Source organism: Petaurus breviceps, unplaced genomic scaffold (genome assembly GCF_028583685.1).
Source record: "Petaurus breviceps papuanus isolate PSGF00001 unplaced genomic scaffold, PetGlider_PUasm1.0 563, whole genome shotgun sequence".
NCBI lineage: Eukaryota > Metazoa > Chordata > Mammalia > Diprotodontia > Petauridae > Petaurus > Petaurus breviceps.
In genome coordinates, this window is record NW_027186380.1 from 316,821 (window position 1) to 331,368 (window position 14,548).

The window sequence follows — 14,548 nt, forward strand, 5'->3', positions numbered from 1 at the left end:
GTATGTGTGTCCTGATTGGCCAATCTAGGTTTTAGGCCTTTCTCTAGTGGGGGACTGGGGAGGACTGTGGCTGGTTCATAATTCTTTTCTAAGAGTAAAATTATATGTCCCTTTAGAAATCATTTTTTTCAATTTAAAAGCATAACTTGTAGGGTGATCTCCCCCAAATTCCCAAATGAGGAAAATTAGAAACAAAATAATGACATGAATAAGGTTACTGTTTTTATACATGAAACCAAATTGCCAAGTAACATCGATTCAGTTAGTTATGCTAGTTAGAATTAGTGTAGACATAAAAGCCACCTTTTCCATTTCTCCCTCTGACCCTGTAGGCTGAAAGCATTCAGAGGGAACCACAGGGTAATTCTGATCCACTTACATTGAATTCTCATTCTTTCAGCTCCTAAACACATCAGCTGAGACACTAAATTTTACATTAAGGGCTGATCTGTCCTTAGAGGGTCAAACATCCTGATGATGTTCCTGGGACCTGACTTTCCAGGAGCCCCATTGTAATTTAAATTGGGAGAAATGTGCTGACACACCTGACTGCATGTCTGCACAGCCTCCATTCTGAAGCTCAGCAGGACTCAATTTCCCTGTGCATCTCATCCTTCCCTGGAAATCTCCAGGTTGCCTCTTCCTTGCTCTCCCCCTCCCACCTCCAAAAGTCCCCAGTCTTTCCTCCAATAAGGAATCAGGTGGTAGTGATGGGGAGGAGGACCTCTCAGAGCTGGCCAGCCTGGTGGGTAAGGCTCCAGGTGCAATCAGATCCCTGGGGTGGAGTTTGGAGGCCTGGGAGGGGTCTAGGGCAGGAGAGGGCTCATCCCAGTGGCCAAGGCCTTCCAGGTGATGGAGGGCAGGGCTTGGGGAACAGAGACACGTAGGGACCCGAGCTGCTGGCCCTGGGTGTGACTGGAGGAAAGGGCCCAACCCAGGGCCTCGGGCAGAGGGTGGGAGGACCCTCCCCGAAGGGGATGGCTGAAACAGGATGTTGGGCTGAGATTGGGCTGCTTTCTTCCTTTCCTAATAGCCCAGGTGTCTCTGCCTTATTCCCTCAGAGTTGAGATCAGGCTGCCTTCTCCTGGACCTGAGATGTCTGCATTCTGGACTCCAGCTCTGTGCCTGCAAACCCCAGGTAGGTCTGAGCCAGCCCCTCACCGCCCTGGCTTCTTCGGGCTGACCCTGCCTTGGTCTCCTCCTCCTCCTCTGACCACTTGGTGAGAGCCCTCCAGGTCCCACCTGAGCAATCTTCCCTCCCAGTCCTGGCTGCTGAACAAGCTTCCGTCCCCTAATTATTTTCCACACTCCCAATAACTTCCCAAATGTTTGGAAACTTCCTCCCCAGACTTAAGATTGGGTCACCCTTTTCCAAAACTCAAACCTTACCCACAGGACCTAGGAATCCTGTCTCCCTGCCCCCAGCTTTTGATTGGAGATTCAGATGTTCTCCCTTCACATCAAGCCCCCTGTAAGGACCTAAAGTTCTGCCTGTCCTGAGGACCCCACTTTGGACACAGGAATTCAGGCTCCTGTCTGACCCCCCTCAAACCTGGACCCACAGCCCCTAGGCTGCTTTCCTATCAGATCCCATGCACTGGCTGCCTGTGTCTGGTGTCCCTTGAAGAATTCCACTCCTAACCTCTACCAAAGGGTCCCAGAAGTCCTCCCCTGTGACTAATTAGACCCCAGGACACAGTCTTCCTGCTTTCCCAGGCTCAGTGTCCCCCTGGAGCTCTTCTCTCACAGCAGTGTCCCTGAGGACCCTACCATGAGCTGGGTTAGAATGTCTTCCTCCCAGTCACTATCTGTGCTCCCCTTCCCCAGACCTCCTGCTGACCTGCCCCCTCTTTTTTTCAGAGCTCTCAGGCCTCCTGCCAGGGGGCTGGATCCCCGACTTAATTTGGTCTCCCAGACTCAGGTTTCCCCTGGTCTTTCCCTAGAACCTCCATCTCAGAGTCCTCCTATCCCCAATTTCCCTAACTTCCCACCTCCCTAGATCAAGCAGTCAGTCTGTTGTCTAGATAATGTGTGTGTGTTAGTTGGGGAGAGGGGAGGCAGGGAGAGCAGAGGACTAACTAGGGGGAGATCTCTGCTTCAGGAGCCATTGAGGCTCTGACTACTCTCATCCCACCTGGGATCACAATCCTATTTTGTCTCTGGGTTCTCTGTAGGAGAAGGCTCCAAGGGCAGGGCCTGATCCTTTGTTAATCTCTTTGTAGGTCGGCCTTCTGAACTGGTAGAAAAGGGTAAGTGTCTGCCCCTCTGGGATCCTTTTCCCTCCCCAGCTCAGGCTGGAGAGGAAGAAGACCTGGCCCAAGCAGGGAGCCTGGAGCCAGAGGGAATGGCCCCTGGGAGCTGCAGACGCCCAGCCCAGGTGAGTGCACTCTGCCCTCAGACTGGACTAACATCAGCCAAAGAGGCCATTTCTATAGACCCAGAGGATTGTCTGTGAGCCTGGCTGTCCCCTCCCTGAGGATTGTTTCTTTAGTAAAATAGGCAGGAAATTGAAAATAGTAGTAACAACACTGCCCTGCTCTCTCCTTCTGTGGTTTTAATTGATTCTTGGCACTTTGAGGTAACAAGCACTAACCATCCCCACTCCCCCATCCAATTGCTGCCCTACTGTGTGCTTTTTAAGGTTCCCCTCATGATCCCTGATGCACAAGGACAACCACTTCCCTCATTCCTCTGTCCTCTAGGGGTCTTCTCTTTGCTCCCTGTATCCATGCCTAGCACCTCTCCCCCCATATCCATAGAACTGCTCCCCTTTCCCCTTTGCCTCTTTGGCCAAGCTCCCCCTGCCAGACCTTGAAGGCAGGATGCTCTGCTTGTCCTCCAGGGTCTGAACTGCACCAACACTTTAAGTGTCTGAGGCACACTGACCCCTCCTGTCTTGTAGCTCTTTGACTCTCAAGGGCACAGTGAGAGGGCCATGAGGGTTGAAAGGAGCAAATATTATGACCTGGGTTGGGCTGCAGGGATCCTGTCTCCTGCGTGCTCTGGTCCAGTGTTTTTGGAAAATACAGCAACTCAAGAAAACAGGTGAAGTTGACTTCTGGGTCACACTCACAGGTCCAAAGGTTCTCAGCAGAGCTGTTGGGACCAGACCAAAGAAAAGAGTTCCTTCTTTAGCCCTTAGTGTATTAGCTTTTGTGAAGGGCCTTCCCTTATTGGAGAGGATATAGGGAAAGGGCTGAGTTTGGGGAACTGTTCAAAGTCCTGGGAGTTTTCTTTTCCAGCAGAGGAAAAGGGGAGGTCCAGAAGGAGACCCTCAGTTCTTGTCAGAGAGGCATCGGGCACAAAGGCAAAGACAAAATGCAATGACTTACTTTCTCCCCACATCCTCTTATGACCATCTTCACAGCAGCCCTGTAGGGGGGGGGTGTTCTTATCATCCTTATTTCACAGGTCAAGAAAATGAGGCAAACAGAGTTAGGACAGAGTAAGTCTTTGTGACTTAGCAGGTCACATAACAAATGAGTATCTGAGGCTGGATTTGAACTCAGACTTTCATGATCTTTCATCATTTCCTAGCTCCCCCAGCATTGTTTTATGTGCCCATCTTCCCATAACCTCTTCAGCACTGACAGCTGCCATTTTTGGTCATTTTTCTCAGTTTTGCAGAGTATGAGGTGAAGTCTCAGTGTTGTTTTGGTTTGCTTGTATTCATGGTTTGGGGCATTTTTTCCCGTGGTTAGGAATTCTTGGAAGTTCTTTTGAGAATTCTTTGTTCATATCCTTTCATCATTTATCTATGGGGGAATAGCTATTTGTTGTTCTTTTTAATGTTTTAAGTCAGGTCTGCCTCTTGGTGATATTCCTTGGGATTTTCTTGGCACAGATATTAGAGTGGTTTATCATTTCCTTCTCCAGGAACTGAGTCAAACAAGTCTAAGTGAATTCCCCAGGGTCACATTGCTGGTAAGTGTCACAGGTTCAACAAAACTTAGGTCCTCCTCACTCCTGACATGGTGCTCTCTCTACTGGAAACTTAGCTGCCATTGGATATTAGTCTTTTTCAAAATAATATTTCATTTTATGCCAATGACATATAAAACCTTTTTAACATTCATTTTTACCCCTAAAATTTGAATTTCCAGGTCTCTTCCTGCCTCCTTCCTCTTGCCCCTTCCAGTGTGTAAGCAGTCACAAAGAGAATACATCTGCAATCATGTAAAGTATTTCCATATTAGTCATTTTGTGAAGAACAAAACTTTAACCAAAAAGAAAGAAAGTGAAAACGGGCAGGCTTTAAGTCAGTGTTCATTCTCTGTTCTTTCTATGGTCGGGGATAGCATTTTTCATCCTGTGTCCTTTGAGAGAGTGTTAGATCATGGTACTGTGAGAATAGCCACGGTATTCACTGTTATTGAAATGATCGTTTTGCTGTTACTGTGTACAATGTTCTCCTGGTTCTGCTCACTTGACTCTGCATCAGTTTATGTAAGTCTTTCAAGGTGTATCTGAAGTTATCCAGTTTGTCATTATTTACAGCACAATCATATTCCGTTGCAATTATATGCCCCACTGTAAAGACATCCCCATTAGTGGGCATCCCCTCAATTTCTAGTTCTTTGCCACACAAAAAGAACTATTCTGAATACCCTTCTATAAATTGGTCCTTTTCCCTTTAAAAAAATTATCTTTGGATTACTGACTTGGTTGTGTTATTGTTAGGTAAGAGAGCATGTGGCCCTCTCAGTATTCTTCTAAAATGCTCTCCAGAATTTTTGGATCAGTTCCCAACTCGACCAGTAGTGCATTAATGTCCCAGTTTTCCCAGTTCCCTCTAGTCTTTTATCATATTCCTTCTCTCTTTTATTAGTCAAGTTAATAGGGGTGAGGTGGTACCTCAGAGTTGTTTTTGTATTTCTCGAATCATGAATTTAGATCATTTTAATAACACTATAACTAGCTTTGATTTTTTTTTCCACCTTGAACGTACCTGTTCTTGTTCTTTGACCATTTATCAATTGGGTCTTGGCTTGTATTCTTATGACTTTGACTTAGGTCTCTATACAGTTGAGAAATGAGGCCTTTATCAGAGATCTTGCTGTGATTTTTTTCAGTTGTCTGCTTTCCTTCTAATATTGGTTGCATTGACTTTGTTTCTGTACAAAAAACTATTTAATTTAATTGAATAGAATCAAAACGATCCATTTTATATGTATTAATGCATCCTGTCTCTTGGTGGTAAGTTCTTTCCTTATCCATAGATCTAACAGGTAAACTATTACATGCTCCCTCAATTTGCTTATGGAAGCACCTGTTATGTCTAAATCATGTACCCATTTTGACCTTAGCAGATAATGTTAGATGTAGGTCTGTGCCTAGTTTCTGCCATACTATTTTCTAGGTTTCCTAACTGGTTTTGTCCCAAAAGGTTAGGGATTGGTGAAGCCCTGAATGCAGAGATAATTTAGGAAGAATTTTCTCTTCATTTCATTGACTGAACCCTCCCATGAACAGTCCATAATTTTCTACTTGTTTAGATCTGACTGGATTTGTGAGAAAATGTTTTGTAAGTGTGTTCTTCTAATTTCTGGGTTTGTTTTGGAAGATAGACTCCCAGGTATTTTCTGTTGTCCACAGTTACTTTAAATGGAATTTGTCCTTCTGTCTTTTGGTGCTGGAATTTTTTGGTAATATATAGAAATGTTGATAATTTATATGGGTTTCTTTTATATCTTGTAACTTGGTTAAAATTGTTAATTGTTTTGAGTAGGTTTTCATTGATTCTCTTGGATTCTCTAAGCATAGAAGCATATCTGCAAATAGTGAGAAGTTGGTTTTCTCGTTGCTTATTCTAATTCCTTCCATTTCTGTTTTCTTTCCTCTCCTTGCTCTAGCTAGCATTTCTACTAAAATAGGGCCTAACAGTGGTGATACTGGGCAACGTTGCTCTACCCCTGATCTGCTTGGGAAGTTTTCTAAGGTATCCCCATTACAGTTAATGCTTGTTGACAATTCTATATAGGTCTTAATTATTGTTGTATAAAAAGTTCTCTTTTTTTCCTATGCTCTCTAGTGCTTTTAAGAGCAATGGGTTTTGTATTTTGTCAATAACTTTTTCTTCATCTGTTGAGATGATCATAAGATTTCTTTGGGTTAAGTTATATTGATGTGTGGTAATTTTGCTGATAGTTTTCCTAACACCAAAGCAATGCCCCATTTCTGGTATAAATCTCCCCTAGTCACAGTGTACGGTTCTTCTGATTTTTATTTTTATTATCTCCTTTCTGGTTTTGTGTTTAAAAGTTCTATCTGTATTCGAGAGCACTTTGTCTGTATTTTCCTTCTCTGATTTTATGCTTCCTAGTTTGGTCTCTGCAACATATTTGTTTGATAAAAGCAATCATTCTTTGTCTTCTTTTTTCCAAATACTTCATGTAGTTTTGGAACTGATTTTTTTTTTTGCTCTTTAGAGTGCACTTGGGGTAAAGTGACTTGCCCAAATTCACAGGGCTAGTAAGTTGGCCTTTTTCATAAAACCAGCTGCTCGTTTTATTTATTAGTTCAATGGTTTTCTTGCTTTTAATGTTATTAATCTCTTTTGATTTTCAGAAATTTCATTTTGGTGTTTAATTGGGAGCTTTTAATTTGTTCTTTTTCTTGTTTTTTTAGAAACATGTCCTATTTATTGATCAAGTCTTTCTCTATTTGATTGATGTAACTGTTTGGATATATAAATTTTCCCCCAAGGACTGCTTTCACTATATCCCATAAATGTTGCTGTGGTGTCTCATTGGTTTCATTACCTTAAAGGAATTACTATTTCTTTGATTTGTTCTTTGATGCATTTATTCTTTGGAGTAGTGTTGTTTTTCATCAATCTTTTCACTGCCTTCCATTAAATGTAATTTTTATTGTATTATAGTCTCAATGGGAGGTATTTTATATTTCTGCTTCTCTGCATTTGATGGTGAGTGTTTTATGCTGTAATCCAAGGGCAATTTTTGTATGAATGCCATGTACTGCTGAGAAAAATAATTTATTCCCTTTTTTAAAAGGCCCGACGATCAAAGTTTTCTAAAATTTATTAACGTCTTTATCATCTTTCTTATTTTTTAGTTAGATTAATCTAATTCTGAGAGGGGAATGTTCAGGTCCCACCACTAGTATCATTTATTGTCTGTTTCCTTGTATAGCTCATTTAAGTTGTCCTTTCAAACTTAGATGACATACCATTTGGTGCCTATATGTATCTGCTCCAGGCCCTTACCTTTATTCTGTGTATTTCTCTACTTCCAATATATTTCTGTAAACTGCATGTTGTAGGCTTTTGATTTTTAACTCATTCTGCTATCCACTCCTCTTTATGGGTAAGGTCATTAAATTCATTTTTATACTTATGACAAATAGCTGTATATTTCCCTCCATCACATTTTCCCCTTGGTTATTCCCTCTGTCTCAGTTTTCATATTATCCGTCTTCAACAGTGATTTATTTCTCACCAACACCTCCACCAACCTGTCCTTTCTTCTGTTCATCCGCATACCCCATCCCTTACCCTTTTAATTTCTGTATAGGATGAGAAAATTTCTATGCCCAAATGAGCATGTACATTATTCCGTCTTTGAGTCAATTTGCATAAGAGTAAGGATCAAGCCCTCCCTTACCATCTCCCCCACGTTCCCCTTCAGTTTAACTGCTCTTCTCTATCCCTTTTATGTGAGATCATTTCCCCCTTTTCCTTCTCTTACTGGTAGAGCACAACTTCCCTTGGGCTGACCATGTTGTTTAGATGCCAAAATGATGTTTGCATAAACACTGTTTTATGGAGAAAGCATGCCAGGAAGTCTCTCACATAGTAGTTAAAAGAAGCGATTAAAGGAAATTTCCAAAGTCTCTTTGAAGAGAGTGAGTGAGACATTATAGAAAAGAGAGGAAAGAGAAAAAAAAAGAGCTACTAAATTTTTTTCTATATAATTTTCTATAATCAGTGGTGAGACATGGGAGACATTGTCAAAGGACGACCCCGCATGGCGTGCCCACCTCAAAGAATGTGCTGTGCCATGTGAGCAAAGCAGAATTGCAGTAACTCAAAAGAATGGGAAGGTGCACATTGAGAACCATCTCCATCCCAGATGTTCACATGGACTTTTTGTACCCGAGCTCTGCTAGGGCCTTTTGGGCCCCTTTAGTCTGATCATCCCTGGTCAGACACACCTTGACCCTGACACAGGGATGTCATTGGGTCCTCTTTGAGCACAAAGAACAACACAAACGACCAGCCATGAAACTGAATATTATAATAAAGACATACATGCTGTTGCAGGATGAAAGTCATCATCAAGCAAAAGCATGAGATGTTTGGCCCTGCCCCATCACACCGGGGCAGCCTCAAGCCCTCAAAGTGACAACAGCTAATTCTGCTTCACTTGGCTGGAAGGTCTCATGTCCCTCAGTTCAGTCCTGATGGTAATTACGGTGTCTTATGAATCCTTTCCACATTAGGTCTAGAGAAGACTTGGTTTCAGCTTCTTAAGAAATCAAGATCTTTTCTTTCGCTTTCCTCTCTTTTCTATAATCATACATATATTCCTGTCCCTTCCCAGAATACCCTGTGCCTGTGAGCTTCTCACAAAGTCCCCACTGAATCTGAGAAGGAAGGAATTCCCATCATCTTCTCTCTTTCCCATCCCCAGATCCTCCTGCCTAACACTTCCAATACATACATATAACACATTCCACAGGGAGGCACGTCCCATAGTAAGACCTATTAAACGTTATTCCAACTCACCATGCCAAATGCTTTCCCGAACATTCATTGGCCTCATATAGACCGTGGTTTCAAGTGTTGACTCTGACATTCATGAAAGGTGCAAGCACTGAGTAAATCCCATTTCTGTGCTTCAACTTTCTCCTCTTACTTGAGGAAGGTTAGACTACAAGAAATCTGGAGTCTCCTTTAAGTCTAAATGTTGTGACATTTGGTGATTTAGGAGATGGTGACGTTCAAAGATGTGGCTGTGGACTTCACCCCAGAGGAGTGGGGCCTCTTGGACCCTCCTCAGAAGGAGTTGTACAAGGAGGTCATGCTGGAGAATGCCCAGAACCTGCTCTCCGTGGGTAAGGACACTTCCTCTGTTCCCTCTAAATCTGGTATCAGAGGGAATATCTTCATTCCTGAGTATGCTGGTTTTAGAGCATTTATCAGTTACTAGAAAGGGAAAAATGCTGGTTTCCTGTGTCCCAGAGACAGGGTCCTCCTGCTGCCACATTTCCCTATAAAAGCTCAGTACCTTGTGTGAAGAGAACCAGGAGGTTTCCTGATTGCCCCTGAAGCTGTCTCTTGCCAGTTCTTGGTAGCTTGAAGTCCCAGATGAGATCAGAGTTGAAGTATCTCAGGTGTGGAAGTCTTCTCACATGATGTAGTCCAGTCTGTCCCTGCACCTGAATTTTTTTCTGCCAAATGTCTGACAACTGCTCAGGCAGCTTTTTCCTGCACCTTCCTCTTTGGGATGGGCCAAGTATTTAGAACATTCTTCTTTGTGATAAGCCTCAGTTTGCAGCTCCCAGCTATAGGTGGTAGGGCACATTTGTCCTCCTTGCTTTACATTGTCCCAAGTTCCAGCCCAGATGGTGGGAATGGAAGGAAGGAAATAAGCATTTCTGTTCAACTGCTGTTCACCAGCTCTTGTGCTAAGTGCTTTCTTTACAATATGATGTCATTAGGTGATGTTATTATCCCCATTTAATATTTGTCTCCATGATGTGCTCCCCATATCTCCACACAGCTCCCAAAATAAATTCTATGGAAACCCTGCTTCAGTATTTCTGTGCACAATACTGTCTTCATTGCTTGCTAGCCCCTATCACTGACAGGAGTAACAGACTGGCCCCAAATCAGAATTTGGACTGAGTTTCACTGAGTTCCCTAGCAGGAGAACCTCACTGGAAGGGGCAAAGCCTCCCTGTAGAATTCCAAGGTTTTCATAGGTGAGGGAGGGAGGAGCAGGGGAGGTGACAGGGCCAAAGCTGATTCAGCAGGGTCTGATTTTCAGGAGCTCAAGGCTCATCTCGCCCATCCTAGTTTGGGTTACTGCCTTTAGAAGCCTTCATGGGAGAATAAGGCAGATCTGTGCTAACATGATGGAGTGATTCTCAAAAAGGACTAGCTTTACATGCATACTCTTTTCCCTAAAGACACCTCAATGACAAGTTTTCTCCATCCTTATCCCTGATTCCCCATGCCCAGGGCTGCCAGTTCCCAGAAAATATCTGATCTCTCATTTTGAGCAAACGGAAGCCCCATGGCTGCTGGAGCAAGAAAACCTGAGGAACTGGCATCCAGGTGAGTCAGGAGAAAACAGGTCTATGAAAGCTGTGATGACAAGAGGCTTCCAGGTGTGGGGCTGAAACAAGTGCTACATTTAGGTGCAAGAAGACCTGACATGGAAATATTTTTGAGGCACTTTTTAGAAGTGGAATCCTGAATAAATTATGGAACCAATGAACCTCAGTTTCCCCATCTGTAAAATTAGGGATCTGCACACCATGGATTTTCAGTGCCCTTCTAGTGATAAATCTGTGATCCCATATAAAGTCGTTGTTTGGAATTTGGGGGTAGGAACTCTCCTGAAAGAGCAAAAGGGGTTAGGCTTTCCAATATGGGCTCTTTCTTAGACCTTCTTGAAGTAAGTGAGAATTTATTAAGGGCCTGCTCTGTGCCAGACCTCCTGATAAGCACCAGGGATATAAAAAGACACAAGGAACTTCCCCTGTTCTCCTGTAGTTCACAGAGTGGGGGAGCAGACAACATACTAACAACAGTGTGGAAACCTGTTTTAGACTGGAGAAAGTGGAGCTCACTGAGAGAGGGCAGGCCTTCAGACTAAGGAGGACTAGAAAGGCGTATTGTGGAAGGTGGGCTCTGGCTGGGGCTTCTGGGAAGCCAGCACAAGCATTCTAGGCATGGGGCTGGCACAGAACGTCCCCAGAGTTGGGAGGTGGAGTGTCCTGGTCACCGGACAGAAGGAGGCCTGCACCCCTGAAGTACAGCATGTTTGGGGGGAAAATGAGATGAAAGAAAATGAGAAGAGGAGGAGGAGGAGGGCAGATGGTGAAGAGGCAGGTGATTAACAACCCAGAGAGGGTTTACATGTGATCCTTTTGCTAGGGAGGCAGTCGTGTCGTTGTTCAGTCATTTAGTCACTTATGCCTCTTCATGATCCCGGCTGGGGTTTTTTAGCAAGATACTGGAGTGGTTTTCCTTTAACTTTTCTGCATTATTTTGCAAATGAGGAAACTGAGGCCAAGAAACCTAAGTGACTTACTGAGGATGACACAGCAAGTGAGGGTCTGAGGCTGGATTTGAACTCAAGTCTTACCGAGGTTTGCTCTATCCACTCTACTTCCGAAATGCCCCAAGGGAGACAGTTAGGGAGGTATCAAAGGATATCCCTGCTACAGTGGGATTATACAGACCCAATGTGCTGTGGACCCAGACAGCCTGGCTTTATGCTTTTCCCTCTCTCCATTCAGCAGCATCTCAGGAGTAGCAAAGGTTTCTGCCTTACTTAGATTTAATCCAAGATTGCACTTTACATAAATGATGAACCTGTGTCCCTCCCCTGATCTCTGAGGCTCCATCTTTGGCTCGTTCTTGGAGATTCATTGGCACGGTTCTTTGAGTTGATAGGTACTCTTAGTTTCAGGAGATAGGAAGTAAAAACTCCCAGGTGTCCCATAGTTTGTCATGCTTCAGCAGGCAGAAAGAAGTGTCTGTGGGGCAGCCAGGGAGCACAGCGAGTTAGAGCACCGGCCCCAGAGTTGGGATGACCTTGGGATTGAATCTGGGCTCAGATACTTAGCACCGCACCCAGAAGTAACTGGCCGTGTAACCTTGAGCAAGTTACTTAACACCAGTTGCTTAAAAAAAAAAAAGTGTCTGTGATGTTCATTCTGAGTCTGGTCAGGTCCCAGCAGCATTTACACCTGACAAAGGTCACTCCCTATAGGGGTTATACTTCAAGTCCCAGAAACAGAACTGGGACCAGAACATGCATTTGGCAACTGAGAGACTAGAGTAGTGGGATTGTGTTACAGGCCTAGTGTCAGCCCTGGGCCCAGTCAGTCACTCAATATGCATGGATTAAGCAACTCTAGTTTTCTAATCTCTCAGCTTAGGTTTTGGAAGGGACAAGTGAGTGCCTGCTATCAACGAGCTCCCAAACTGGCATAAAAACATGGAGATGGTTTGAGAAGAAGCAACAGATTGGGAACATTGGTCTTACCTGATTTATAAAAAAGTCGGTGTTACGGAATGGAAAGAAATTTTATTCTATAGGATATATTGGAACTCCAGGAATGAGGCTAATAATGGTTTAAGAAAGAAAGAGAGGAGAATTAGAGACGAAAGAGTCAAAATCATAATAAAAATGACAAAAACTCAGACATAACTCAGAGAACTTGCATATTTTCTTCCAGAGCACGCAACTAAATTCAGAGAGCAATAAAGCAAGTCAAATGCATTTTTTTACTTTCCCAGTGCATATTAAGGTTCAGTTTTCACTATTCTGTTGTCTATTAAGTATACAATACTATTGTGTCTAAAATATCAATGTAAATGCCTTAATTTTAAAATGCTTTATTGCTACAAAAATCTAACTATCGCCTGAGCCTTCCTGGAACCATAATCTTGTTGCTTGTGGAAGCTCTTGTCCAGAGTTGATGACTGCTGACTGATCTGCCAGGTGGTTGCTCAAGGTTGGGGACAACTCTGGCAATTTCTTTAAGGTGATAATGATGTTTGTCTCATTGATTGATCCTTCTTTTCACTTGAACACTTAGAGCCCATCATGGGATTATTAATTGGCCCCTTTTCAATACCATTGCATGTCAGGGAACAGGAAGACCCAAAGATAAGAAGGAAAAATGTCACCATGGTATAATAAAATAAATTTTCTTAAAAGCAAAAGAAAAGAAAGTTTGATGGAGAAAGGCCCTCTAGTACCGTGGACAGAGAATGCCCACTTGCAGAATTGCATTTGTAGTCTCAGCTATTCAGGTTGGTCAGGTCACTCAGCCATTGTAATCTCATGCCATGACCTGTGAATATAATGAGAATGTTGTTCCTGCTATTGTCACTGGTGTTCATGAGGATCCAATGTGATTGTCTCTGAAGGTCTTTGTAAATCAAGTTGTCGATCAGATGTAAACTAATAGCATTTTAAAATGATTGATTCTGTCCATTGGACTTTGAAGAATTTTTTTGTAGCCTGGGAAAGTAGGATGTAGATCAGTTAGTTTACTTTATCCCCAAGTAGGGGAGGGATTATAATTATATATTTTGTGTCCATGTTTCTCTGTATACATATATATTTTATTGTTTTTTTCTGGCAGAAGGAGAGATTAGACCTAAAATGCTGGAGACTTCTGAAAATCCAATCATTTTTGTCAATGAATATCATGAGAAGACTGTCATGAGTGATGGTGCCTGTGACGTCACTGGGAGAGAACCCTGTGCTGTATTTTTCAGAGTCCACTTAGGAGAGAAACTATATGATTATCAGCATTGTGGGGAGGACTTGATTCAACAGTCATCCCTTATTAACCATCAAAAAATTCAGACTGAAGAGAAACCACATGAGTGTCCGCAATGTGATGAAGCATTTAGTGAACACTCATCCTTCCTTATCCATCAGAAAATACACAGTGGAGAGGAAAATTATAAGTGCAATCAATGTGAAAAGGCTTTCAGGCTGAAATCTAAACTAGCTGTGCATCAGAGAATCCACACTGGAGAGAAAACTTATGAATGTGATCAGTGTGGAAAGGCTTTCAGACAGAAATGTAAACTTGTTGTACATCAGAGAATCCACACCGGAGAGAAACCGTATGCATGTAATCAATGTGGAAAGGCTTTCCACATAAGGTCCAGTTTTACTGTTCATCAGAAAATCCACACTGGAGAGAAAACTTATGAATGTGATCAGTGTGGAAAGGCTTTCAGACAGAAATATAAACTTGTTGTACATCAGAGAATCCACACCGGAGAGAAACCGTATGCATGTAATCAATGTGGAAAGGCTTTCCACATAAGGTCCAATTTTACTGTTCATCAGAGAGTCCACACTGGAGAGAAACCTTATAAATGTAATCATTGTGGAAAGGCTTTCAGAGTTAAATCTAAACTAGTTGTACATTGGAGAATCCACACTGGAGAGAAACCTTATGAATGTAATCAGTGTGGAAAGGCTTTCAGAGTGAAATCTTACCTAGCTGTACATCAGAGAATGCACACTGGAGAGAAACCTTATGAATGTAATCAATGTGGCAAGGCTTACAAACACAGGGCTCATTTCACTGTACATCAGAGAGTCCACACTGGAGAGAAACCTTATGTATGCAGTCAATGTGGAAAGGCTTTCCAACAGAGGTCCACTTTAACTGTACATGAGAGAAGTCACACTGGAGAGAAACCTTATGAATGTAATCGATGTGGAAAGGCTTTCAGAGATAGGGGCTGTCTTGTTGTACATCAGAGAATCCACACTGGAGAGAAACCTTATGAATGTAAGGAATGTGGAAAGGCTTTCAG

The 14,548-nt window shown here is 42.9% G+C and overlaps 1 protein-coding gene and 1 pseudogene across 3 annotated transcripts in view; one reads left to right on the top strand and one right to left on the bottom strand.

Moving 5' to 3' along the window:
• The window catches only part of LOC138173106 (zinc finger protein 850-like), a 784,878-nt pseudogene that overhangs the window by 288,672 nt on the left and 481,658 nt on the right, over nucleotides 1-14,548 (bottom strand).
• The window catches only part of LOC138173092 (zinc finger protein 420-like), a 436,800-nt gene that overhangs the window by 4,213 nt on the left and 418,039 nt on the right, over nucleotides 1-14,548 (top strand). The window contains exons 2-7 of one of the 3 annotated variants that reach the window (XM_069103022.1): nucleotides 1,062-1,138; nucleotides 2,223-2,377; nucleotides 3,877-3,924; nucleotides 8,949-9,075; nucleotides 10,205-10,300; nucleotides 13,351-14,548. The exon at nucleotides 13,351-14,548 is cut by the window's right edge and continues 924 nt beyond it. In XM_069103022.1, the coding sequence (XP_068959123.1) occupies nucleotides 1,062-1,138; nucleotides 2,223-2,377; nucleotides 3,877-3,924; nucleotides 8,949-9,075; nucleotides 10,205-10,300; nucleotides 13,351-14,548 (1,701 nt within the window). The remainder of the gene's footprint in view (nucleotides 1-1,061; nucleotides 1,139-2,222; nucleotides 2,378-3,876; nucleotides 3,925-8,948; nucleotides 9,076-10,204; nucleotides 10,301-13,350) is intronic. The other 2 variants (XM_069103021.1, XM_069103023.1) reach the window with 2 other exon arrangements.